Source organism: Aulonocara sp. 'chitande type north' Nkhata Bay, linkage group LG12 (assembly GCF_057382095.1).
Source record: "Aulonocara sp. 'chitande type north' Nkhata Bay isolate Kocher_YH1m ecotype deep benthic linkage group LG12, A_spYH_male_GT1.1, whole genome shotgun sequence".
In the NCBI taxonomy this organism is placed as follows: Eukaryota; Metazoa; Chordata; class Actinopteri; order Cichliformes; family Cichlidae; genus Aulonocara; species Aulonocara sp. 'chitande type north' Nkhata Bay.
The window spans coordinates 21,238,408-21,263,420 of NC_141355.1; the positions used below are offsets into that span (position 1 = coordinate 21,238,408).

The 25,013-nt window shown below is 41.6% G+C and overlaps 2 protein-coding genes across 9 annotated transcripts in view; one reads left to right on the top strand and one right to left on the bottom strand.

Annotated features, from left to right (window-relative positions):
- acacb (acetyl-CoA carboxylase beta) overlaps positions 1-17,523 on the top strand; it is a 28,234-nt gene extending 10,711 nt beyond the window's left edge. For 5 of the 8 annotated variants that reach the window (XM_086314232.1, XM_086314238.1, XM_086314239.1 and 2 more), the window contains 47 exons: positions 196-305; positions 425-535; positions 775-984; positions 1,075-1,245; positions 1,373-1,534; positions 1,642-1,805; positions 2,018-2,168; positions 2,250-2,353; positions 2,448-2,529; positions 2,622-2,767; positions 2,883-3,033; positions 3,118-3,252; positions 3,447-3,593; positions 3,690-3,878; positions 3,970-4,070; positions 4,199-4,287; positions 4,386-4,513; positions 4,619-4,732; positions 5,907-6,020; positions 6,138-6,227; positions 6,313-6,431; positions 6,928-6,951; positions 9,083-9,223; positions 9,318-9,417; positions 9,513-9,620; positions 9,736-9,792; positions 10,021-10,062; positions 10,147-10,362; positions 10,507-10,662; positions 11,004-11,207; positions 11,329-11,484; positions 11,567-11,689; positions 11,790-12,059; positions 12,169-12,266; positions 12,607-12,727; positions 12,809-12,919; positions 13,047-13,190; positions 13,297-13,417; positions 13,500-13,596; positions 13,677-13,773; positions 13,869-14,004; positions 14,601-14,778; positions 14,875-14,987; positions 15,082-15,236; positions 15,373-15,543; positions 15,849-15,985; positions 16,480-17,523. In XM_086314232.1, the coding sequence (XP_086170358.1) occupies positions 196-305; positions 425-535; positions 775-984; positions 1,075-1,245; positions 1,373-1,534; positions 1,642-1,805; positions 2,018-2,168; positions 2,250-2,353; positions 2,448-2,529; positions 2,622-2,767; positions 2,883-3,033; positions 3,118-3,252; positions 3,447-3,593; positions 3,690-3,878; positions 3,970-4,070; positions 4,199-4,287; positions 4,386-4,513; positions 4,619-4,732; positions 5,907-6,020; positions 6,138-6,227; positions 6,313-6,431; positions 6,928-6,951; positions 9,083-9,223; positions 9,318-9,417; positions 9,513-9,620; positions 9,736-9,792; positions 10,021-10,062; positions 10,147-10,362; positions 10,507-10,662; positions 11,004-11,207; positions 11,329-11,484; positions 11,567-11,689; positions 11,790-12,059; positions 12,169-12,266; positions 12,607-12,727; positions 12,809-12,919; positions 13,047-13,190; positions 13,297-13,417; positions 13,500-13,596; positions 13,677-13,773; positions 13,869-14,004; positions 14,601-14,778; positions 14,875-14,987; positions 15,082-15,236; positions 15,373-15,543; positions 15,849-15,985; positions 16,480-16,606 (6,191 nt within the window). In that variant the 3' untranslated portion in view covers positions 16,607-17,523. The remainder of the gene's footprint in view (positions 1-195; positions 306-424; positions 536-774; positions 985-1,074; positions 1,246-1,372; positions 1,535-1,641; positions 1,806-2,017; positions 2,169-2,249; positions 2,354-2,447; positions 2,530-2,621; positions 2,768-2,882; positions 3,034-3,117; positions 3,253-3,446; positions 3,594-3,689; positions 3,879-3,969; positions 4,071-4,198; positions 4,288-4,385; positions 4,514-4,618; positions 4,733-5,906; positions 6,021-6,137; positions 6,228-6,312; positions 6,432-6,927; positions 6,952-9,082; positions 9,224-9,317; positions 9,418-9,512; positions 9,621-9,735; positions 9,793-10,020; positions 10,063-10,146; positions 10,363-10,506; positions 10,663-11,003; positions 11,208-11,328; positions 11,485-11,566; positions 11,690-11,789; positions 12,060-12,168; positions 12,267-12,606; positions 12,728-12,808; positions 12,920-13,046; positions 13,191-13,296; positions 13,418-13,499; positions 13,597-13,676; positions 13,774-13,868; positions 14,005-14,600; positions 14,779-14,874; positions 14,988-15,081; positions 15,237-15,372; positions 15,544-15,848; positions 15,986-16,479) is intronic. The other 3 variants (XM_086314234.1, XM_086314235.1, XM_086314236.1) reach the window with 3 other exon arrangements.
- Positions 17,524-17,542: 19 nt separating this feature from the next.
- Positions 17,543-24,134, bottom strand: foxn4 (forkhead box N4). The gene is made up of 10 exons (XM_086314241.1): positions 23,946-24,134; positions 23,274-23,389; positions 20,950-21,116; positions 19,942-20,054; positions 19,739-19,849; positions 19,523-19,650; positions 19,271-19,367; positions 18,981-19,188; positions 18,469-18,861; positions 17,543-18,382 (listed from the first exon to the last, which is right to left on the bottom strand). Exons 2-10 carry the CDS (start codon positions 23,351-23,353, stop codon positions 18,132-18,134), a joined length of 1,548 nt encoding a protein of 515 aa, XP_086170367.1. The 5' UTR covers positions 23,354-23,389; positions 23,946-24,134; the 3' UTR covers positions 17,543-18,131.
- Positions 24,135-25,013: the final 879 nt, after the last annotated feature.

A 25,013-nucleotide genomic window follows, 5' to 3' on the forward strand; every position in this document is an offset into this window, starting at 1 on the left:
CTTAAAGGAAAAATGTGAACGAATGCCCACAAACCTCGAAGAACTGATTGTTAAACCCCAAAAACAGTGGGCCGCATGACTGTTACATGCATTAAACTTATAATGTGCTATTTTGCACATGGCGTAGACTCTATTATGCAGTACATACTCAGTTGGGACCACTTTGTTCTTACCTAGTGTGTGCTTGTGCTCCAGATCTGAGACTGGACTGGGCTGAAGAGGACCAAAGAGAGGGCAATGTCATCAATGTTCCTCCAGAGGTCTACAAACAGGGCTGTGTTCACGATGTAGACGAGGGGATAGCAGTAAGCATAGTAACAAATCAACAATATTAATATCTACAAATTAATTAGTTTTAATCGAAATCTTTAGTACATACTTTTGGTTATAAGTTGTCTGGTGCGTATTTTTCTTTTCTCTTCAGGAAGCTGAGAAAATTGGTTATCCGGTTGTAATCAAGGCCTCTGAGGGTGGAGGTGGAAAGGGTATTCGGAAAGTTGAGTGCTCTGATGATTTCCCAGGTTTCTTTAGACAGGTTGGTGCAGTTACGTTTTACAAACTAATGTCTAATTTACCCAGTTTCTTTTAATTTTCTTAGCAGCCAGGATGTCCACACTCAGTTGTTAATTTGCATGGTCATAAAATAAAATGGCACAGTACTCAGTTTGATAGACTTCCAGATTACAGCTCTATACTATATAAACTGTGATTGGATAGGCTGTGATTGTCGAGGAACAAGAAGACTTTACACTTCATGTGTTATTCTGAGTGCAGGTCCAGACGGAGGTGCCCGGCTCACCCATCTTCATCATGCAGCTGGCTCAGCATGCGAGACACCTGGAGGTCCAGATACTGGGGGACATGTATGGAAATGCCATCTCTCTTTTTGGACGAGACTGCTCCATCCAGAGGAGGCACCAGAAGATCATCGAAGAGGCTCCTGCCACCATAGCTCCCGCTTCAACATTAGAGCGAATGGAGCGGGTAAGTTTATGTCCTTGTATTCTAATGCTAACACACTAAAGTCTGCTCTTAGAGACATATTGTCTCCTCGTTATTTCCTTTGTGGCCTAGTGTGCTGTGCGACTGGCCAAGATCGTAGGCTATGTGAGTGCAGGTACTGTGGAATATCTCTACTCTGAAGATGGAAGTTTCCATTTTCTGGAGCTGAATCCTCGCCTGCAGGTGGAACATCCTTGTACAGAGATGATCGCAGATGTAAACTTGCCAGCTGCTCAACTTCAGGTAAACCTCGGTTAGGAGGCTCAGACACATAATTATACCCAAGGAACAAAATGAGAAATTTGTTCTTATTGATCCTACAGATGCTGATCAGATTCTCCCATCTAAATATTTGCTTAATCTCTCACAGATTGCGATGGGCATCCCACTTCACAGAATTAAGGACATACGTGTGCTTTATGGAGAAAGTCCCTGGGGTGACACCATTATTAACTTTGAGTCTCCAGATTGCGTCCCTCGTCCGAGAGGCCACGTCATAGCTGCACGGATCACCAGTGAGAACCCAGATGAGGTGGACTTCAGCTTCATTAACCAGGAAACATGACACTGTTATGTACTGTTCATGTTTTTTTTTTTTTTTTTTTTTTAAACCACTGATTCACACTCACTCACCCACAGGGGTTCAAGCCCAGTTCGGGCACCGTGCAGGAGCTGAACTTCCGCAGCAGTAAGAACGTCTGGGGTTATTTCAGTGTGGGCGCGACTGGTGGCCTACACGAATTTGCAGATTCCCAGTTTGGACACTGTTTTTCATGGGGCGAGAACCGTGAAGAAGCCATTTCGTAAGCTCCTTTATTTTAATTGTATTTTTTCCTATTATCAGCTACTTGTAGGCTGTGCGGCAAAGAGTACCGCTTTACCTGATTCCAGATAAAGCGGTACTCTGTTAGAAGATGCAGCATGCTTTTGCCAGCAGTACAGTTGTCTTAAATTTGTCAGCCTTAATTGGTGTTAGATTGTTAGTGTATGTATTTGGGTTTTCTGTATTTTCCAGAAACATGGTGGTGGCTATGAAAGAGCTGTCCATCAGAGGTGACTTTCGGACGACGGTCGAATACCTCATTAAATTACTTGAAACCGAAAGCTTCAGAAACAATGACATTGATACCGGATGGCTGGATCATCTCATTGCAGAGAAAGTGCAGGTAAGAGACTGAAGACAGATATGGACCATTGAACTTGTGTATAATTCCTTTAATTCACAAAGCCACGTGTTCTTTCTGCAGGCAGAGAGACCAAATACCCTGCTTGGTGTTGTCTGTGGGGCTTTGCTTGTTGCAGATGCTATCTTCAGAAAGAGCATGTCTGACTATCTACATTCCCTGGAAAGGTCAGTAGGCACTTGTCGTTAATGTTTCACTGCAGCGCTCTTCCCGTGTCTTTATGCAATTGACTCTTATAAACATTATCTGCTGCATCTGTAGAGGTCAGGTACTGCCTGCAAACAGTCTGCTCAACTCTGTCAATGTGGACCTAATATATGAAGGAGTCAAATTCTGTCTGAAGGTATCTGTTTTGTTCCTTTCCTGCTTTGTTTTGTTTTTAATTCAGCCTCTTACCTTTTTTAATGAATAGATTATCACTGCTGTTTCCTGCAGGTGGCTCGCCAGTCCCCAACAACGTATGTCGTTATTATGAATGGCTCGCACATCGAAATAGACGTCCACCGTTTGAACGATGGCGGCCTCCTGCTGTGCTACAATGGCAGCAGCCATATAACCTACATGAAGGAAGAAGTGGACAGGCAAGGCTACCACTGCGGGGGTTTTTTTTTTTTTTTTTTTTTTTTTTTTTCCAGTTTGGTTATTTACTTCTGGTTTAACTGATTACTCATTACCGGCACTATTTTAACGTTTCAGGTTTCGCATCACCGTTGGCAACAAGACCTGTGTTTTTGAGAAGGAGAATGACCCCACGGTCCTACGCTCGCCCTCTGCTGGCAAACTGCTGCAATACATGGTTGAGGATGGAGATCATATTTTTGCAGGGGAAACTTATGCAGAGATTGAGGTAACAGAATATACGGTGGATAGGATTTTGTGACTTATGCCATTTGTGCCGGTTCGTTTTGCTTACTTGTCCTTTATTATTCAGGTGATGAAGATGGTGATGACGTTGACTGCGCAGCAGTCTGGCTGTATCCACTTTGTCAAGCGACCAGGAGCGGTTCTGGAGCCTGGCTGTGTGGTGGCACGTATGGATCTGGATGATCCCAGCAGTATACACAGGGTGGGTTATTCCAGAGCACATCAAAATCTTCATTTCGAATTTTTTGCAAAAATTTCTAGCAATACTTTGGTGTCCTGTTTATATATTTGGTCTGTATCCATTTATTTTATTTTATTTTACTTCAGTGTAAGTTCTTCCTGTTATTGAAATTGCTGTGAAAACTTCCTCTCATTTTCTTTCCTCTTCCTTCACAGGTGGAACTCAACACAGCGGTGCTACCGCCTCAGCAGCCACTTCCCATGGCTGGGGAGAAGCTTCACCAGGTGTTCCACAGTGTTCTTGAAAACCTGGTTAATGTCATGGATGGGTACTGCCTTGAAGAACCCTACTTTAGCACAAAGGTATATATCAGCCCTTCTGCCACTGCAGATTTCTCATTACAAGACACAAAAGCGTTTTATTGATGTATACGAGCATGTTTGCATGTAAACCTACAGCTGAAAGAGTGGGTTGCTACCCTGATGAAGACTCTAAGGGACCCCTCACTGCCGCTTTTGGAACTTCAAGAGATCATGACCAGCGTGGCTGGCCGTATTCCACCTACTGTTGAGAAAGATATCCGCAAAGTCATGGCTCAGTATGCGAGCAACATCACCTCCGTCCTCTGCCAGTTCCCCAGTCAAAGGGTAAAATGCTATGCAAAGGCTGCTTGTGAGCTTTTTAAATAAATTGCTTTTACCAGTGTGATAAGATGACGTTTGGCTTATCTGATTCCAGATTGCAAACATTTTAGACAGCCATGCAGCAACCTTGCAGAGGAAAGCTGACCGAGAGGTTTTCTTCATGAACACTCAGAGCATTGTACAGCTGGTGCAGAGGTCTTTTTTTTTTCTTTCTCCCCCCATTTGGTCAGATGCATATTGTGTAGTGGTGGTAGTAGCAGTAATATCTTTGAATTATGTTATCGTTGTAATTGTTGACACATCTGAATTTTTTTTCTGTTCAGATATCGGAGTGGAATCCGTGGCTACATGAAATCTGTGGTTCTCGATCTGTTGAAGCGCTACCTGCAGGTAGAGATGCAGTTTCAGCAAGGTAACATCAGCACCCCTTCAGGTTTTATGTCACCTCTTCTTTATTGCAATTGCAGCTCCGTTATGATGGAAATGCTTTTATTTATTTTTGGTCCTTAACAGCTCACTATGATAAGTGTGTCATCAACCTGAGAGAGAAGCACAAACCTGACATGAGTCCTGTCCTCGACTACATCTTCTCTCATGCTCAAGTATCCAAGAAGAACGTCCTGGTCACAATACTCATTGTAAGGCTCTCATCGTTTTTCACTGAAGCAAACCTGATAACCGTTCATCCTGCACAAAGTCACGTGGACGGACAGTGATGAAGGTTTGTCTTTAACTTTGTATAGGATCAGTTGTGTGGACGGGATCCCACTCTGGCAGATGAGCTCATGGCTATTTTGAATGAACTCACACAGCTTAGCAAGATGGAGAACTCAAAGGTAGCCTTGAGAGCTAGACAGGTAAGAGAGCTTGCATTGAGTTTTGCTATTTATTTTTAATATAGTAAACCTTCTAGAGAGAGAGAAGCAAAAACTGTAGGAATGTCCAAATCAACATTCTGTCTCATTCTTAAAAAGAAGGTCTGCACTGACCAGCCCAGCAACACCAAAAGGCCTGAAAGACCACAAGAGACAAATAAATTGGATGGTGACAGAATTTTTTTCTGTGGTTAAGAAAATAATGTCTCAAAAAAAACCCTCAAGAACAACAAGGTGCAAACTGCTGGTTACACTCAGGAACACGAAGGCCAGATTGGAATTGGCCAGAAAAGATGCTGCACCTTTGTGGCAGAAAATTCTTTGAACAGATGAAACCAGAATGAACTTGTACCAGGAAAAATATGGAGGAGGATCCAAAGCATTATCTGTAAACATGGTGGAGACAAAGCTATGGCATGGGCATGTATGGCTTCCAGTAGAACTGGGTATCTAGTGTTTATTGATGATGTGACTGCTGATAGACACGGCGGGATGAATTCTGAAGTGTACAGGCCTGTACTCTCTGCAAACTGGTAATGATCCAAAGCGTACTGCAAACACAACCCAAGAGTTTGTCAAAGGCAAATAAATGGGATATTCTTCCGAAGAAGAAAAAAGTTTTGTTTTCCTTCCCCCCCCCAGAAATCTTTCATTGGCCAAGTCTGTCACCTGATCTCAACCCAACAAAGCAGCTTTTCAGTTATTAAGCTGAAGGTGTCTGTGGTGTAAGCCTGGCAGAGCATTTTAAGGGAGGAAGCAAAGCCTTTTGTGATGTTCATGAGTTCTAGACTTTCAGGCAGCCACTGACTTCTAAGGATTTTCATCCAAGGATTAAAAACAGTTCTTATATATAAAATTATGTTAGTTTGTCCAGTTATTTTGAGCCTCTGAAAATGGTGGACTGTGCATAAAAACTACTATAATTAGTAGTAAACCCATAGAATTAAAGATGAAAGTCGTCACTTCGATCGTGTCAAGGTTTTTGATTTGAAATCCACTGTGGTGATTGACAGCAGCAAAGCTACATGATTCTGTCTTTGTCCAACAAATTACAGATCTAACTGCATATGTTTTGTTGAAGTTTGACTAATCATGCATCTGCTTTAAAGTTATTTTATTTGACTATGTTGTTATAGTATTTGCAAATATCTCATAGGTCCTGATTGCTTCTCATTTACCATCATATGAACTGAGACACAACCAGGTGGAGTCCATCTTCCTGTCAGCCATTGATATGTATGGTCACCAGTTCTGTCCAGAGAATTTGAAGGTTGGCTTTGTGTTTTGTATTTAAAAAAACAAACAAAAAAAAAACGTCTTTGTTACATCACTTTAGAGCAGCACATTTATACCGTGAATGATAAATATATATTTTTATTTGCCACAGAAACTCATTCTCTCTGAAACCTCAATTTTTGACGTTTTGCCCAACTTCTTCTATCACTCCAATCAAGTTGTATGCATGGCTGCTTTGGAGGTATGGTTAGTGCATTCACACAGACATGTTCTGTCTTATGCGTTTTTATTAAATGGTCATTCTGTTGTTCTGTCTTGACTTTCAGGTGTACGTCCGCAGAGGTTACATCGCCTATGAGCTAAACAGCATCCAGCATCACCAGCTGCAGGATGGAACATGCGCTGTAGACTTTCAGTTTATGTTGCCATCATCACATCCAAACAGGTGACACTTTTACTTCACACCGAGCCACAGACGAATCAAATGATATTCTCTAATTTCTGAGTCACGAATGAGTCACTACCACCTCCAAATTTGACCACATATTTCCTCTTTGTAGCATCCGAGGATGTAAGCTTTCTCTTTCTCTGTGGAGATTGTTCACTTGTATTGATGGGGATTCTTTAAAGAGACTTTTCATATGAAATCCAGGCCTTAAAAACATAATTTAGGTGTCCTCTGTACAATGGTGGCTTGATCGATTACCGGTAATCCAGAAAAGAAATGTTCACCTGTCCCCATGGGGTACAGGTGCAGTGCCACCCTGGTGCTGTGAAGTAACATATGGCTAACCCTGAATGCAGTTTTGCCATACTTGACTTTGATGTGAATGTGCTTAGTCTCTTTAAAATTGCTTCAGTCTAATCATATTACCAGACGTAGTAGACATACAGTTTGATCATGCACTGCTAATATTCACCTGTTAATCATCTTATTTCAGAGGGAGCAGCCCTACTCTGAACAGGTAGAGTAAAGCTCCTCCCAAACAACCAAACCACCGTATCCTCTGTTTGTCTCACAGCAATGCATGCTGGATGCATCATGTTGCTTTTTCCTTCTGCCCAGATACATTTGCTTAAGAACTGATTTGTCCTTTTAAATTCACTTTTATGCTGAACTGGGCCATCTGATTTTTTTTTTTTTTTTCTGCTTCTTTCAACATGTAAAGCATAGCTGGGCTTTTTAAGAGGCACATTTTCAGCTTCTTTTTCATGTTCCTCTTAAAAACCTCAGGCCTGAAATTACATTAGTTGTTACCTAATGGCCAGCCTGCATTCTCCAACCTTTAATTTGCAAATCTGAAACCCGATATAGTAACAGTTGCTCTGGATTACAACAGCTCATAATCCCTTTCAGCTCACTTCCTGGTGGGGAATCGGCTTTGAACTGAGCCGGACTTGAGTCATGCATCTACTGACATCACTTGGACTTTAGCTGATGACTTGACTTGGCGATCCTCCCTATACTCCGAGATAAAAATACATTACTTAGCTAATCAGCTAGACAGCAGATAATCGGGCCACGTAAGCAGAAGACAAAGGTGCATGCCCATAGGCACATAATAAAATTCAGGCAGTAAAACATTTTGGTAATCAGAATTACAATGTCTATATTCCATAATTTAAATGACCGAGTATTGTGCAAAAGTCTTGAGCCACCCCTTGTTTTGTCATATTTTGTTTCCAAGGAGCCAGACTTCATTTTATTGTGCTTTTTTTTTTCCTTTTCCAAAGTGGTCTTGGTCAACAGTTATTCTGGCTTTCTGGAGGACTTTCAAAGTTTTTCTTTGAAATTGGCGGCTTTTTCACTTATTTTCAGTTCAATCCTAATATCTGATTATTTTCAAAGGTGATTGCCAAAGGAGCTATTAGCTGAAAACTTGGCATATCTTGCCATGCTATGCAGTGTGTCCTTAAAAAGAAAAGCGGAAACTGGAAAAAGAAGTTTCAAGCCTTAAAATAACAAACAAAAACCCTACAGCTGGTTAAGTCTTTGTCAGGAAAAAAAAAAATCCACCCAAGACTGTCAAAGACTGACTGTAAAGGATACATTCTTAGGAAAGGGGAACAGGGAGAAAAGGCTGATGTTCACTAAATTACACGAGAACTGAACTGAATATCAGCAGCAACAGATCTTTTTTTTTTTTTTTTTTTTTTTTTTTGAGTGATGGACCCATATTTGACATTTTTGCTTCAAATCATCATCAATGTGTACAGAGGAAGTCAGGAGAGAGGAACAGTGAGTGTACACAGCCCTCTGTGGGTGGAGGCGCAGTTGTGATTTAGGGCTATATTTCCATCAGTGGTGTTTGGAATCTTGTCAAAATAGTCCTACTTGCATGACAAGGATCCCAAACACACTGTCAGTGCAGTAAAAGCAGACCTGGATTAAAAAAACCCCCACAGTGGAGCACTATCAGTAACGGATTGGCCTCCCAGGAACCCAGACCTCAACATAATTGAAGCAATGTGGGGTCATCTTCACAGAGAACAGAACAAAAGGTAGCCAACATCCAAAGAAGAGCTTTGAATGTCCTTTATGAAGCCTGGAGAACTATTCCTGTAGACTACATAAAGATATTAGAAGAAAGTTGCCTGAGAGAGTTCAGACAGTGTTGATGAATAAAGGTGGTCTCACCTTTACTTTCAAGCTTGTCAGAATTGTGCAGACTCAGTTTTTGCCTTATATACTGTTTTTCCACGTATGTTTGCACGTTTCAGCAAAATATGAAGAAATGAGTGGCAGTTTAAGACTTCATCACTGTACAAAATCTGATACTAACAGGTTCTGTCAGTTGTGTGTATATAACCTGTTACCCACCCTTACTGGACGACTGAGAACTTTATGCTTAGGACTTGTAACCTTAAAAAAATCCTTTAAGCTGCCTCTGCTATCACCTGTATGTAATTCCAATATGATCTGATGGTGGTGACACTCTGTAATTTGTTTTTAAATAGACAAGACGAGTTATCCACTCTTGCTTTAATTGCTCTCTTTATGAATTTTTGGGCATCTTGTTCGTTGTCACCTCATTGTCCAGTGGTTTTGACTTATTTTTAAATGTGTGGTTGTTGTTTTTTTGGGGTTTTTTTTAGGGTTCCTGTGCCAGTCAGTGGATCAGGCCAATTTAAATTGAGAAGGCAGGGCAGTGAGCTCCTCCTGGATGGAGCCTTGTCTCCACCGTGCCAGCGAATGGGGGCCATGGTGGCTTTCCAGTGTTTTGATGACTTCAAAAGGTCTTTTTTATTTTATTTTTATTTTTTTTGGATTTGATGAATTATCTCAAAGTGAAATTAATCAAATGTTAATGTCTTTCTTTTGGTTTTGCAGGAATTTTGATGAAGTTCTTTCCAGTTTTGCCGAGCCACTTATGGAGAATACTCCTTTCTCTGAGTCCTGCTCCAGCTTCTACGATGAGGAGCACTTCAAGGTGAGCAGCTGTGACTGTATAAGGAGGACGGGGCTTAACAATAGACTGTTTTAATCTATATGTGCACGCTCTGATTTCTCTTTTATCTCCTGCAGAGTGCCAGGGAGAACCCAATCCACATCATTAATGTGTCCATAAAAACAGCAGACACAGAAGATGACGATGCCTTGGTCCGAGCCTTTACTGCCTTTGGACAGTCAAAGGTTACCAACCAAATCTAAAATAAAGCATTCTTCTTTTAAATAGCAGATCACAGTTTTCCTTTTTTTTTCTTTTTTTTTTTTAGTGATTTTGACTTTTTATTTTATTTTTTTACAGAAAGCTATTCTCTTCGAGTATGGAATAAGGAGAATCACCTTTCTGATTGTACAGAAGGTAATTGTGTATCTTATGTGCAGTGCATCATGATCATAGATGGCTTTAATTTCATTCACATATCACTTTTCATAAAATCAAGATTGGGGGGGGTACTTACCTTGACTAAATCCTATTGTTTGTGTTTTTCCATTTTCATTTCATTTTCCATTTGGAAAGTCCTTGCAGGCTACTTTTTACTTTGAAAGGCTGCAGTCTAATTATTGTTTTAAATTTTCATTTAAACAGAGAGAATTCCCCAAGTTCTTCACATTCAGAGCTAGAGACGGGGTAAGTGTTTTTAAACAACCTGCATTTACAGAGCTGACATGTCATTTCTAAGGAAACGATGACTGAATCTGTGCTTCCCTTCAGTTTCAGGAAGATCGTATTTACCGGAATCTGGAGCCAGCTTTGGCCTTTCAGCTGGAGCTCAACCGAATGAGGAACTTTGACCTGACAGCTGTTCCCTGCGCCAACCACAAGATGCACCTCTACCTGGGAGCTGCTCGTGTTCAGGAGGGTGCTGAAGTTACGGACTACCGCTTCTTCATCCGAGCAATTATCCGCCACTCAGATCTCATTACAAAGGTAAGTAAACAGAACAAATTTTGACTTTTGTTTTATATGTCCAACAAGATGAGAAATGTGCTTGTAGCATGTGTTATTTTGCTGTTTGAAAAAGATTTTTGCACTCAAAGAACTTAAAGCCACTACATGTTTATTAATAACCAGGAAGCTTCATTTGAATACCTCCAAAATGAGGGAGAACGTCTGCTGTTGGAAGCCATGGATGAGTTGGAGGTGGCCTTCAGTAACACCAGTGTTCGCACAGACTGCAATCACATCTTCCTCAACTTCGTCCCCACTGTTATCATGGACCTATCTAAAGTCAGTGTTCTGCAATCTCTATTGCAGTATATCTTCACAATAAGTTATTAAGACAAAAATATGCATAAAGTTCTCGAGATTATAGTATATTTTATTTTGGTGAATAAATTGTGCTATGACTTTTTTTTTTAATATGCACTACATAATATTAGTGTTTTATCAGTCTTTCAGGTATGATTCTCTCTTTCATAAATGTTTTACTGCTTTTAATATTTTACTTCTTGTTTGTTACTAATATTTTGTTGTATCAGTAGTCCACATTCACAGATTCGATACCTAAACCGTGACCTGTAAAGCTTCACATGTAACATGCTTGCTTGTCCTGATCTTTGATTTATCAGATCGAGGAGTCTGTCCGCTCCATGGTGATGCGATATGGCAGTCGCCTTTGGAAGCTGCGCGTCCTTCAGGCAGAGCTGAAGATCAACATCCGCCTTACACCGACTGGGAATGCCATTCCCATCCGCCTGTTCCTTACTAATGAATCTGGCTATTATTTGGATATCAGCTTGTATAAAGAAGTCACTGACCGAAGTTCTGGACAGGTGAGGACAGAGTGTTTAGCTTTTTCTTTTTTTTTTTTTTTTAAAACCACCAGGCGTTCATATTTTATTTTTCACGGTCATACAAATGTAAAAAATCAACTTGTCAATTTTCCCTTCTCAGATCATGTTTCAGTCATATGGGGATAAGCAGGGCCCCTTGCACGGGATGTTAATCAACACCCCCTATGTGACAAAAGACCTGTTGCAGGCCAAACGCTTCCAGGCTCAAACTCTGGGTACCACATATGTCTATGATTTCCCTGAGATGTTCAGACAGGTACTGTTAGCTCACTGATTTACTTATTTCAGTCTCTGATGTTCTGATGTTGTCTAAGCTCACTGCGAAACTCTTCTCGTAGGCGTTATTGAAGCTTTGGGGTCCAGGGGACAAATGCCCAAAGGATGTGCTGATGTGCACTGAGCTCGTCCTGGACCCTCAAGGCCGACTGGCGCAGATGAACCGCCTGCCTGGAGACAACGATGTAGGATTTTTTTTTTTTTTTTGTTTGGTTTTAAAGATCATTTTCGTCAAAGGATGTTTCTTTAGTGATGCTTTTACCGATTATAATGATTCTCCTCCAGGTGGGAATGGTTGCTTTCAGGATGAAAATGAAAACTCCGGAGTACCCAGAGGGCCGAGACATTATTGTCATCTGTAATGACATCACTCACATGATTGGCTCATTCGGCCCTCAAGAGGACGAGCTGTTCGTCAGAGCCTCGGAGCTGGCTCGCACAGAAGGCATCCCCCGAATTTACCTTGCAGCCAACAGTGGGGCGCGCATTGGCCTCGCTGAAGAAGTCAAACACATGTTCCACGTGGCCTGGATTGACCCCGCTGACCCCTACAAGGTCTCTACACGTGTTCACTTTGTGAAAGCAGATGAAATAACCACTGATTATTGCAGCTCTTATTTTACATTTATAGTGGGTTGTTGTTGTTTTTTTTTTCTTCTTGCAGGGTTTCAAATACCTTTATCTGACACCTCAGGACTACACCCGTATCAGCGCCACCAATTCTGTTCACTGTCAGCATGTAGAAGAAGGTGGAGAGTCCAGGTACGATCTGTGCTCAAAGGAAGTTGCAAAGTATTTGACATCCTTTACTTTTTGGATGCTTGTAAAGTATTTTACATATTCATTTCTTATGTTGTGGCTCCTTGTTGTTTTCTTGGACTTACATTTTAAGGTAAAGACGTTACAACATTACAGTTTTATTAAAGAAATATTCAACAAGCATAGAGAGACAAACGACAAGCAAGACAAATCACAAACTACAGTTTGTTAATAACAGGCAAGAGTGGGAATAAAAGGCTTGTTTATTGAAATCTAAAATATTTAACTGAAATCTAACTAATCTGAACTGATTTGAATGATAGAGATTTTTCACCTGTTTCAGGTACATCATCACTGACATTATTGGGAAGGACGATGGTCTTGGTGTTGAGAATCTGCGAGGCTCAGGCACTATTGCTGGAGAATCTTCTCGGGCCTATGAAGAGATCGTTACAATCAGTCTGGTGAGAACATGGATCTGATTTTAAGCAGCAGCATGCCAGAGTCCCTGAGATTTTCATGTAAGCCTGTTGGTGCTCTTGCAGGTGACATGTCGTGCTATTGGAATTGGAGCTTATCTGGTCCGTTTGGGGCAGCGAGTGATTCAAGTAGAGAACTCTCACATTATCCTGACGGGGTCAGGTGCTCTAAACAAGGTTAGTAAGTCTAATCAGTTTTTCGCTCATCCAGCTAAAGGACCAATGGGCTCATGCATGGTGTGCTGTCTGTCCATCTGTCCCCAAGAAGAAAAAAAAAAAAGTGTCAGTTCCTGTTTCTCTCCAGGTTTTGGGCAGAGAGGTGTATACTTCCAACAACCAGCTTGGCGGAGTTCAGATCATGTACAATAATGGAGTCACACACACCAGTGTGCCAGATGACTTTGAGGGTGTCTTTACTATCCTGCAGTGGCTCTCTTACATGCCAAAGGTTCTGCTGACTGAGTGAATTTCACACATTTTGTGGTCTAAATATAATCATACAATAACTCGGGCAGTCCTTCAGACCATCTCATATAGTTCTTCTGTCTTCACAGGACAAACACTCACCTGTGCCCATTATAGCAACTACAGATGCAGTGGACAGAGAGATAGAATTTACTCCCACTAAAGCACCGTATGATCCCCGCTGGATGCTAGCTGGCAGACCTCACCCGCGTAAGCTGCAAGATCTAAACTCTAAAACTTCTTTATGTCAGTAGTAGATGAAACTTTTTCCTTTTTTCATTTGTGTTGTTAGTGGTGAGAGGTGCCTGGCAGAGTGGATTCTTTGACCATGGCTCTTTCATGGAGATCCTGAGTTCTTGGGCTCAAACAGTGGTGGTTGGGAGAGCACGGTAAATCTGCGCACTTGAAACGTACTTTATATGTATGCTAAATTGCAACTAGACCTTAACCACAAATTGAATGAACACAGGTTAGGAGGAATCCCCCTCGGCGTCATCGCTGTTGAAACTCGCACGGTTGAGTTCACTGTGCCAGCAGATCCAGCCAACTTGGATTCAGAATCTAAAGTGAGTGAATGTCTCTTTGCATTTTTGCCGTATAATAAAGCCATCACTCTTATTTGAAGAGCATTTAAACTCCATATTCTGTGTGTTCATGTTAGGTCCTGCAGCAGGCGGGCCAGGTGTGGTTTCCAGATTCAGCTTTTAAGACGGCTCAGGCGATTTGTGACTTCAACCGTGAACGTCTGCCTCTCATAGTGTTTGCCAACTGGAGGGGCTTCTCTGGGGGGATGAAGGGTACACCATGAATATGCTAAACTCTGCAAACAGATAGCATGACATTTGCACAGTCTGATATTTTTTATTGTTTAGGCACTTTTAAATTAAAAGTATGGATCGCATAATGAAGTTATATTTACAGCAAAGCTTAACAGTTTAGAGAGAAGTGTCTCATACATGTGGTGCAGGACATATATGAGGACGGTGACACAGTGTTGAGGTGTGCACCTCGAAGGATAGATTGGTTTGGAGATGGTGACATTAACAAAAAGGCAGGAGGCCTAGCTGGAAATATTCAGACTTTCATTGAGAGAGACCAAGATGGTGAAGATTAGAAATGAGAACATTACAGTGACAGCTCAGGTTGACTGATTTAGAGAGCAAGGCTGAGATGGTTTGGACATGTGCAGAGGAAGGATAGTGGATATACTGGGCAATATGTTAACTTTCTTTCATGTCTCATTATGATCTGATAAACCACAGCTGAAGCTCTGCACTTTTAATGCAGTATTCATTATTGCATTTCATTTAAAAAAAGAGCTGTGTAACTGCGAAAATATTTGCATTCTGGACTATCAAACGCTGTTGTGTTAATCAAGTCTTCCTTTCTCCAGACATGTATGACCAGATATTAAAGTTTGGGGCCTACATTGTTGATGCTCTGCGTGATTTCCGCCAACCAGTGCTGGTGTACATCCCACCACAGGCTGAACTGAGAGGGGGTTCCTGGGTGGTGATAGACCCTACTATCAACCCACTGTGTATGGAGCTCTATGCTGACAGAGAGAGCAGGTACATGAAGAAAAGTAACGCTTCAAATCTTAGAAATGGATATATTTTGAAGGTAATTTTGACGTTTATGCTTCTGGGTATGCTTTTTCTATTCAGAGGGGGCGTGTTGGAGGCTGAGGGTACAGTGGAGATCAAATACAGAAGGAAAGACCTCCTGAAAACCATGAAAAGGCTGGATTCGGTCTATGCTAGTCTGGCTGAGCAACTCGGTAAAGCCTCTTTCTGTCTCAAATCTAAATATTTGAACTTTTTTTTCCATTACAACGTTAAAGAGAGCTGACTCAGAGCTCTTCTGTTTAAAAGCTTCCCCAGACCTGTCTGACAAAGAGTGCAAAGAGTTGGAGGCAAAACTCAAAGCGAGGGAGGAGTTCCTGTTGCCCATCTACCACCAGGTGGCAGTGCAGTTTGTTGATCTCCATGACACCCCAGGCCGGATGCAAGAGAAGGGGGTCATTAATGTGAGTGTGCACTTCATGAACAATTTGGTATCGTGTGTGTGTGTGTGTGTGTGAGTGTGAGAGAGAGACCAGGAATTACAATGGAATCCAAGCTTTTCAAACTTATGCTACTGCTCCCTTTTGATCCTCTTAACAGGATATTTTGGACTGGAAGAATGCTCGCAGCTTCTTCTACTGGCGCCTACGTCGCCTCCTGTTGGAGCAGGTGGTAAAGAGTGAGATTCTACAAGCCAACAAGGATCTCAGCGACGGGCACATGCAGTCCATGCTGCGTCGCTGGTTTGTTGAAACCGAGGGAACAGTGAAGGTATGTGAGAACAGCAGTTGCTGCACAAAATTCAATTTGCTCTGTTTGTGGGTTTTTTTTTTTGTTTTTTGTTTTTTTTGAAAAATGCAGGTATTAGAGAGTAGGTTACTTTATTTACATTAACATTTTTGAATTGTCAAAGATTTTAAATCATCAAACTGAAATTATGAGACTTATTTACTGCTCATCCGAGTCATGCCTAGTAAAGTTTTTTTTGGCTGTGGATCACAGATCATGAGCAAGTCATTATATATTCCATGCATCACTGTTCATAGGTTTAAAGACATGTTCTCATGCTTTTTCAGGCTTACCTTTGGGATAATAATCAAGCAGTAGTTGAGTGGCTTGAGAGGCATTTGTCCCAAGAGGATGGCATCAGGTCAGCTGTTCGAGAGAACATCAAATACTTGAAAAGAGAAAACACTTTGAAACACATTTGCAGGTATGGAGACACACACAGAACATTCGTTTATTACATCTCAATAAATTCATAAAAGGAGCTGGACTGTGTACATAATTAAGTGTTTTGGTCAGAATGACTTATCACATTTGATCATGTTTGAGTAAAATTACCTGCAGAGTTGCATTATTTTTAAGGGAACCTGAATCAGTTCCCAGTATTTTTCCGGAAACTCTGTGAAAGCCTCGCTTACATTCTGGGTTTGGCAAAGTAATTTAATACCTGTGGAGTGATGGTGGTGATAGACGATCAAACCGACCTTCTTGATTATAATTGATGCCACTGAAAACAATATTTTCTCCAGCCACATGCAACTATAGTTTGGTACACTACTACATACATACATACTATATACACTACTATTACACATTAGTATTAGTCACACAGCCTGAACTCTCTTAGACAAGCTTTATTGTCATTTCTTGTAGTCATCAGTGTGAGAACATGTTTAAAAGACAACTTCCCCTTGTGTCTAGTCTGGTCCAGGCCAACCCTGACGTAGCCATGGACTGCATCATCCAAATGAGCCACATCATCACTCCGTCTCAGAGGGCCAAGCTGTCACATCTACTGGCGACTATGGACAGCACCAGCGATAGTTAACATATGATGCCTTATCGGGATGAACTAAAACAAAACTCGGTGAATCTTGCGTTTAAGATTACAGTTCAGGTATTTAAAAAAAAAAATAGTGCACAAGGAGAGCGTGTCCTAAACTTTTGTTCTACTGAGTGCCTTCCCGTTTGAAAATGTTAGTTTTTCACATTGTTCATTTATGCACTCACTCACTCAGTCCAGGAACACAGTTTCCCAGCCCCCAGGCTATCACTGTGATGCACATTTCACTTTGCTGTATTTCTGCACAAGTTTAAGTGTTGAATTTGCCTTACTCGACTATTTCCAGTCTAATGAGCCTGAAGTTATTCAGACTTCATGAAATGGAAGACTTAATATGTCGGTGCTAGTTATCGTTGTTAAAGATATTACACCAGGAATGAGCTTTCACTTTTGAATGTAATCCGTCTAAAAATAAGCTTTAAACTGCCTGTTAGTAATTTGATAATTATTCAAATAAAACCAAAAGAAAACACCGTTAACCGTCAGTTCTGTCTTACTTGTACTTTGAGTCAATAAATAAAAGTTTGACTATTATTGCGATCAAGAATATTAAATATTAAAATAGCTTATTTTATCAAGCAGGTTATGATTTTACTCCTGACGTTTGACTTCAGTCCATCTAGTCTGTTTGTGGTATGTTTGGGTGGATTTGCACAGTATTATGAACGATGGTGTGACACTGTGTACTCAGCACCTCATTTGTAAAACTCAGGTTTTGTGAAAAATAGATGGTAATTGCCAAAAAGGTCATAAAAGCCTTACCTGTGATTAAAACACCAGAAACACAAGCCGTGACGTTTCATTTGAATGTATATAAACGATTTTTGCTATGACTGTATGACTTGTATTTTACCAAAGGCTGTACTTTAATAAATATCATTGATGTATTTAAATATGAAGAAGCTTCTTTTATTTACCAATTTGACTTTTATTATGATCAAGTTAGTGAACGTAAGATGTACCAGACCTTTAGAAATGTTAATCCATGTGTAAAATGATAATGTGTGAACAGGAAGTGTTGGCAGACCTTCACATTTGGGAATGAAGTCAGAAAGCTTTTCTGTGGTGATAGCAATTTGAAACATTCAAATATATACAGCAAAAACATTGATAGAGTCATTACTTTCTCCAGCTGTCTTTTTATAAATATAAATAAAACATCACAGCAAAAATGTCTAGCACAATACAACAGGCAAGAGTAAGGGAGCTACATTTATGGAAAGGCTTTAAAATGCAGTGTGAACAGTAGAAAAACTGGTGTGTACTAACACTCGTGTTCTCATACAGGCTTTCAGTCTTTGCTTGGCAAAACCAGATACTTGCAGTCTTGCTTTGTCTTTCTTACAGTCGTCTCTTTTTCACTTCTCAGTGAGTTTTTCTGCGGACTCCAGGTGGTTCTCCAGCTGTGATACTTTCAGTCGGACAGAAGAAACCAACATTTAGACTTTGATTTCAGGCCTCCTTTAAAAGTATCCAGACAGTGGAATCTATTAGAAACAGTTTGGCTGGTTCAGAGCAGGGCAATAGGCTTGCTGTTAGATGGTGCTCCCATGTACTGGGAAGACAGGGCATCTTGGGAAGCGTAGGAGGTGTAGAGCCCCGTCACCTGCACGTCTGACAGCGACAGGTTTGCGCCACTGGAGACGGGAGGGAGATTGGCTGTTCCCAAGTCACAGTCTGATAGTCGGAGAGGCGAGTTACTGAAGGTGCCTAAAGCATCCAGGTTAAAGCTGTCGTCCTTCATTTCTTCCCACAGATTACCTGAGCACATGGATGGAGAGGTTGGTGTAAGCATGTAATGACACCATAAACAAATACCAAGCCTTAATTTTAGAAGAAGTTGTTACCTTGCAGGGCAAAGTCCATGATGCTCGGGTCCAGAGCGTCCACCTCTGTGTGAGCGTCCCCTTGCATGTTGTAGAAATCATCAGGGGGTTTGCTGGGCTGTTGGGTGAGCGGACTGTGGGACAGGTCGGGGACTGTGTGGAGAGGGGGAGTCTGGGCTGGGGCAGGGGACATGGGGGCCAGTCGAGCCTGAGCCTGAAGCTGGGCCTGAAGCTGGTGGTGCTGGTGCATGGGTAAACACGGCAGGGACAGCGTGACTATAGGTTGAGGTTGCATTTGGGCTGGGACTGGCAGTGGGAGGGCATTTGGACAGCTGTTCAGCCGGGTCATGCCTGGCTCTAAAGGCTTTCGTCTGCAGTTCTCTGGACGATCTGTGATCAGCTTGTCCAGCTCATCTGTAAGGACAAAGACAGGCTGTCAGGTCAAGCAAAAGTGTGGCCTGGTCAGATTTGTGACAGACCTGTTGCCTCATTAACTGTTTGGTCTTTTATATTTAACAAAATACATTTCTGACCAGGGTTAGCCATGCTGCGCCGAATGGCTGGGAGGTCCTTGCGTTTCCACTTCTGCATCTCTTCTTCCATCTTGTCAATTTTGGCGGGGTTCAATGCCCATAAGCAGCCCTTACGGGATGAGCTGCTCGTCTTGTTCTCCACCTTTTCGAAGCATTTGTTTAAGGAGAGGTTGTGTCTGACTGAATTCTTCCATCCATCAGGTGCAGTCTGCAAGCAGAGGTAGAGCCGCTTCTTATTTACAGGCAAGTTCTAGTTTTAGCCTTATTTGATAACATTCAGAGTACTTTACCTTGAAATAAGGGAAGTGTTCCTTCATAAAGCTATAGATCTCACTGACTGGGAGGCTGCCAGTTTTGCTGTTCTTCAGAGCCATGGCAATCAAACAGCTGAGGGAGGGGACAAAAACACGTTTCCAAGCGAACTGAGGTAGAAATATGGACACTTGCACACTTTGCGATTCATAAGTCATAAATTTTGTGCCAACAGCTAAAAATGTTTAGTTGTGAATATTTTTATTTTAAGTAAGGTTTTGAGCACTGACCTGTAAGAGTAGATTGGCTTGGGGAAAGACTTCGGCTGCAGCTCCTGTTCTTGTGGAGCCAGGCGAGGTTGTGTGAATAGACTTTGGTTGTTGAATGAGACATTGCTATAGAGTCCACCAGTTGTACACTGAGAGAGAGAGGTGTGAATACTGAGGATCTGATGACCTTTTTTTAACCATAAAAACAAGTATTTTCATTAGCTTAACGTATAATACCTGCTGTCCAGTTTGGCTTAAAGAGTACACCTGCTGGGATGTGGGTTGGTAGACTGAGGTAGGGCACTGGTATCCTGGAGAAGGCAGCCCATTCATTGAGAACGGAGACATCTGGGAAATAAACATAGAGACAGATCATTTTATATTAAAGTAAGCACTGTCTAACATAAAATACACTTTCTTACTGTCCCGTGAAAACTTACATTTCCACTGTGGGTGTTGATGATACTGATTCCCAGAGGGCTGTGCTGCATATTGCTCTGGAGGTGGAGCATGGAGCCCTGACTTGTGGTCATAGTCATGTTGTTCATCTGAGCTGTAATGACAAACAGATGTCAGAGTTCCCTGTTTTTCATGCAGATGTTGTGCTCATGAATTATTTGGAAGACATTTTCTGTAACCAGTGATGGTAAAATGAAGCTCAGTAGTATTTATACCATACACATGAAGCTCACATATCAAGATAAGTGTTCAGAAGCAAAGCTCTGATTTTTCTTTACACTGACATTATAAAAGGAAGTTGGTGAACTTTTCTCTGGTGGATGTTTTGTTTTTTGTTTTTTTTAAAAAGACCAAAGTTTTACATGAAGACCTCAGGCTACTTTAATCTGGACCCTGGTGTGGAGCTGATTGGATTTTATCCTTATATGGTAGAGAAGGAGGCTGGGCTTACAAGCACTGGGTTCTGTTTGTAGAAGCAGGCAAGGGGCAGCCAATAAGGAGAAACTGGACTTGATCTCTTGAAGAAGAGATCAAGTCTAAATCAGATATCAGCTGAAATATGAACCATGCAAAACTACTCGAGTCAGTTTCCAGAATATGAGCCTAACAGGGGGCTTTAAAACAGAATTTAGTGCTACATATGTCATTTATAGGCCTTTACAGAAAAAAACAATAACTTTACTTTGACATAGTGGCTGGTCTTGTTTAGTCAACAAGTTTATACAGGGCTGAGGAAAAACTGAGAGTTTAGACCTGATCACCATAGGTATCAAAACATTGTAATCTCTAAGATTAACTATTTCTGTGATTGTAGATTTATAGATGGGCAGTCCCCAGTGGCACCAAAGCAACCTTGATCTTTTGAGGGGGTCCTCTATAACTTTTGCAAAGAAAACAACGAACCAGAAGAATCCAGTAGCCCTGATCTATCCAATCAGAGAGTTTTATCAGATTTTGAATGTTGCACTGTCCCCTCCCTGTCACCTTACCTGTCTGTTGCTCCAGCAAGCTGCCCTGGGAGGGGCCATTGCTGTGGCCTCTGCTATCAGCCATCTGCTGCAGCCGGGGCACATCCACAGAGGTGAGCCATGACAGAGACTGCAGGTCCCCAGGGAGGTCCTCCTCCCTCAGTTGGGAGGGGTCCGTGGTCAGAAGCCTTCAGGAGGGGAGGGAAGAGGGGGAGGTTTGCAGGGTTAACACGGCTGTCAGCCCAGACACACACAGACCACAAGTGGAATTTAAATCTAAACACTCGATGCAACATCCTGTCCTTCAGACAAAACCTCTATAATGAGTCTGAATGTGGGGTACATGTGGGGATGAAAGCTGCTCGGTGAGTGCGTATTAACCATTGAGGATTTACCATAAGAAGATTACCTACAAGTGTTATTTAACAGTGACAGTTTTAATCAACAAAGAGGGACTTAAATACGCTTTTCATTCACAGCAAATCATCTGTTTACATTATCGTGGATTTTTTGGTTTTGTTGTTTTGCTCGAGTGGCGCAATGATCTTTGTTTCCCTCTCGCCTTTTAATTCTGGATTCTTCTGCTATGCAAATTTACAAAACAAACAAACAAACAAACAAACAAAAAAAATCATTTCATACACATTACTTTTCATCAAAGAACAGTTTTCAGTCAATCATTTAATACATTTAAACTTAGAAACTGGATTAATTCAGGCTTTCTGTTTGCCCAGAGCACTACCAGTATCAATCAACTTTCAGTTATTGTGTCTTTTATTATGGCGAGCCCTGAAGAGAAGGAAAGAAAAGAGAGGAATCCTCTTGAATCCTCTCCAGTCTTCTCTGCACACACACTTACTGTGCAAGGGTTCAGTAATTGGGGTCGCTATGACAACACATGCTATTCAGTTACTTTGTGTGTCTGTGGACAGTGCAGGAACCCCCGCCCCCCCGCCCCCCCCCCCCAATCCCTCCATTGACACACACCAAATCTCCTAATAAAAAAAATCAACCCTGTGTCAGGTGACCACGGTCTCGCCTTAGCCATTGGCTGAATCATAAGTAAACAATGCAAGAGATCGTTTCAAACATGGGACAGCAGCACATGTTGCCTGCAACAGTTGGCCTTGTCTATTGAAAAATGATCACCTATTGTGTCCTAAACGACAAATCTGCCCAGTGGCACGTGGCTCCATTGTCTTCTCCAGACCCTTCCTTGATTGTCTCTGTCATTTCTTTTCTTTACCCGCCCTTGCATTAATCTGTTGGAATGACAGCCCTCACATAAGAGGGACAAATAGGATGCCATCTGCTTCCCTGTCCCTTTCCAGCCTCTATCCCCACAGCCCCCCAACCCCCTCCATCACCCCCCAGCCCTTATCGGGGAAATCAACGGAGCCTCAGGCCAAAGGGGGGCTGCAAGTGTAGTTTGAGGTCAGGGTTCTATGTCGGCCATCTGAATGAGTGACATCATTACGGCCAAGAATCAGCAGCGCACGTTGTCAAACACCTTGCATCCACATCCACAAAGGTTGAAGCTAGTTAACCTTTCTTTGTCCCTTTTGTTTTTTTTTTTTTGTTGAAGGCTGAAAAACAAATCTTCAAGTACAATTTCAGAAGCAACAAAAGATGCATCAGCAATTTTGTAGGTTTTCCAGAGCTGGCCTATTACACTTTTGCTTGAAGAAAAAAAATTTCCTGCAATCATCCATCATCTGTGGAGAACAACTACTGATAAAAAACAAAGAATAGATGACACACTTAGGACAATCCCACTTCCCTTCTTTCCTCACTAGTCAAGCATAGAAAATGCTCGCTGATGCAAAACATGTTGAGCTGGTGTTTCCATCTATCATCCATGTCTTTGCAGAAATTCAACATCAACACTGTGCCTCCCCCCTCCTTTCCTTCCTCCCCCATCCCTCCTTTTCTAATTGGGAGCCACTTGTGCACACTGGTGACCCAGAGCGCCCCATCTCCCCCTGAGCTGGCAAACCAAGAGATTCAGGCTCTCCGTGCGCCGACAGCGGGAGTGTAAACAGAGCTGATGGTTTCTGACAGATCCATTCAGACTGAAAATCATTTATTCTTTGGGATTTTGTCCCTCTCTCCTTCTTCATGCAACCCCCCATGCACAAAAAGAGCTGTCCATCTACCATTAGATTAAACACAGTGGACTACAAAGTTTGCTGCACAACCATTTCAAAATCATAAAGTCAGAAAAATATGGATTTGATCTATTACTCTCGTAGTGTTTTATATAATAAGAAAAAACCCCCACATTATTTAAGGCTAAAATTTTGCAAACTCTTGTTCTAATATGGCTGAAAATGGTTTTGTCCTACCTGTAATCCTGTGGAGACGGATGATGTCCAGCATTCTCAGTTATTCCTGACATCCTGGAAGTTATTCCTCCTTCTATCATTTCCTGGGATATGTAGTATCTCTGCAGTAAAATACGCTAAACAAAAACAGCATGCACTTCAGTTTGTGATTTAGTGAATCTTCAATAAACAAGTGTCAATAAACAAGCTATACAGAAATAACATTTTTAATATAGATAATATTGCTTAAAATACAAGTAAATGAACATGAGCACGTGCAATTGTAGAAAATAGAAAGTTGCTCCATGTTTTGAAGGTTGATTAGAGGTTTGATAAGCAGCTAATATAATAATAAACGAAAGCATAAAATTAGCGTTGGTCACCTGCATGCATCTGAAGCTCAGTTTAGTGTTTCTCAGTAATTAGATTACAGAGTCAAAAATATGTAGATTAAGCTGTTTATATATTTTTTTTAATTAAAAGAAAAAGCCCACTGTGCTTTTGTACCGTGTGCTTTACTAAGTGCACAGTACAAATGTTAGTTTCAGTCTAGATTTGAGTGGCTAATTATAAATCCAGCTATAGAAATTACAGTTACACACTAAAAATCGTTTACATGACAGCTGGCTTCACACAACTAACAACCCGACAAAGACTGTGTTGCTGAAAGAGAGAAATCAGGAAAACAATCACCTGTTTTTGGTTGATACTGAAGAATGTGAGAGCCGCTGCTGAGCCGCTGTACTGTATTGCACTTGATTCTCGAAAAACCGTTTTTAAATTTCCCTCTCTGGAGCTGTCCAGCGCTCTGACATGCGCAGTGGAGACCTCAGCGGCGCTCCCACTGGTGCAGGGGGCAGGATCCCATGAGTTTGACAGCTGTTGTTAATGCAGTGTCTCTCGTAAACCCTTGTAACATTCACACTTTCAGCAGCAAGTGCTTAAGTAGCAACGTGGAGAGTTTATTTTCTGTTTCTGTGGATTTTGTGCGCTCGTGGTGCGCTCCTTAATACATCCAGTAGTCAAACACACGTTTGTTGCGTCAAAAGTCAGGCCATACTCGATCCATACACCGCAGTCTTCTCATTGAATGATTATTGAACAGACGAGCCCCTGTGCACTTTTTTGTCCAGGGGTACACAGGTGCGCTAAGAGCGTCTCAGTAAAACAAAACACACAAGTTCAGGCCTGAAACCTGTTCAGTTAGTGTTTGAAAGTATTTTTGATTCCAGCTGAGCAAAATAAAACCAACTGAAAACAAAAAAATAAAATAAAATAAAAATGAAATCATCAACGATCCATTTTGCTCCACCTGTCCTCCTGCGAGGTCATTCCCAGTAACTCCTTCGTGCGGGTCTTAAGACGTTGTGAGTGGCTGCTTGTGGTGGTATCTGTGTATGTGAGTGTCAACTTTTTTTTTTTTTTTTTTTTTTTTAAGGGATGTACTTGTAGATAATTTGCTTCCCGCTGCTGTGGCCGCGTCCCGCTCCCCTCGGCAGTGGGAAAAAGACCCGGGGAGGCGGGTAGGGAGGACAGGGGCTGCAGCAGGAGGCGGCAAACGCTTACACTTGTCTGGAGACCAAGTCTAAAAAAAAAAAAAAAAGCACAACCCCCAGCACACAAAAAAACTGCGGCATGCACAATTCTGTAATGGAATAATGGAAAATACAATTAATAAAAAAAACAAACACACAAACAAAAAAAGCTGAAAACTGTATAACTTTGCATATTATGAGAAAATATTTATGACTTTTTCTAACT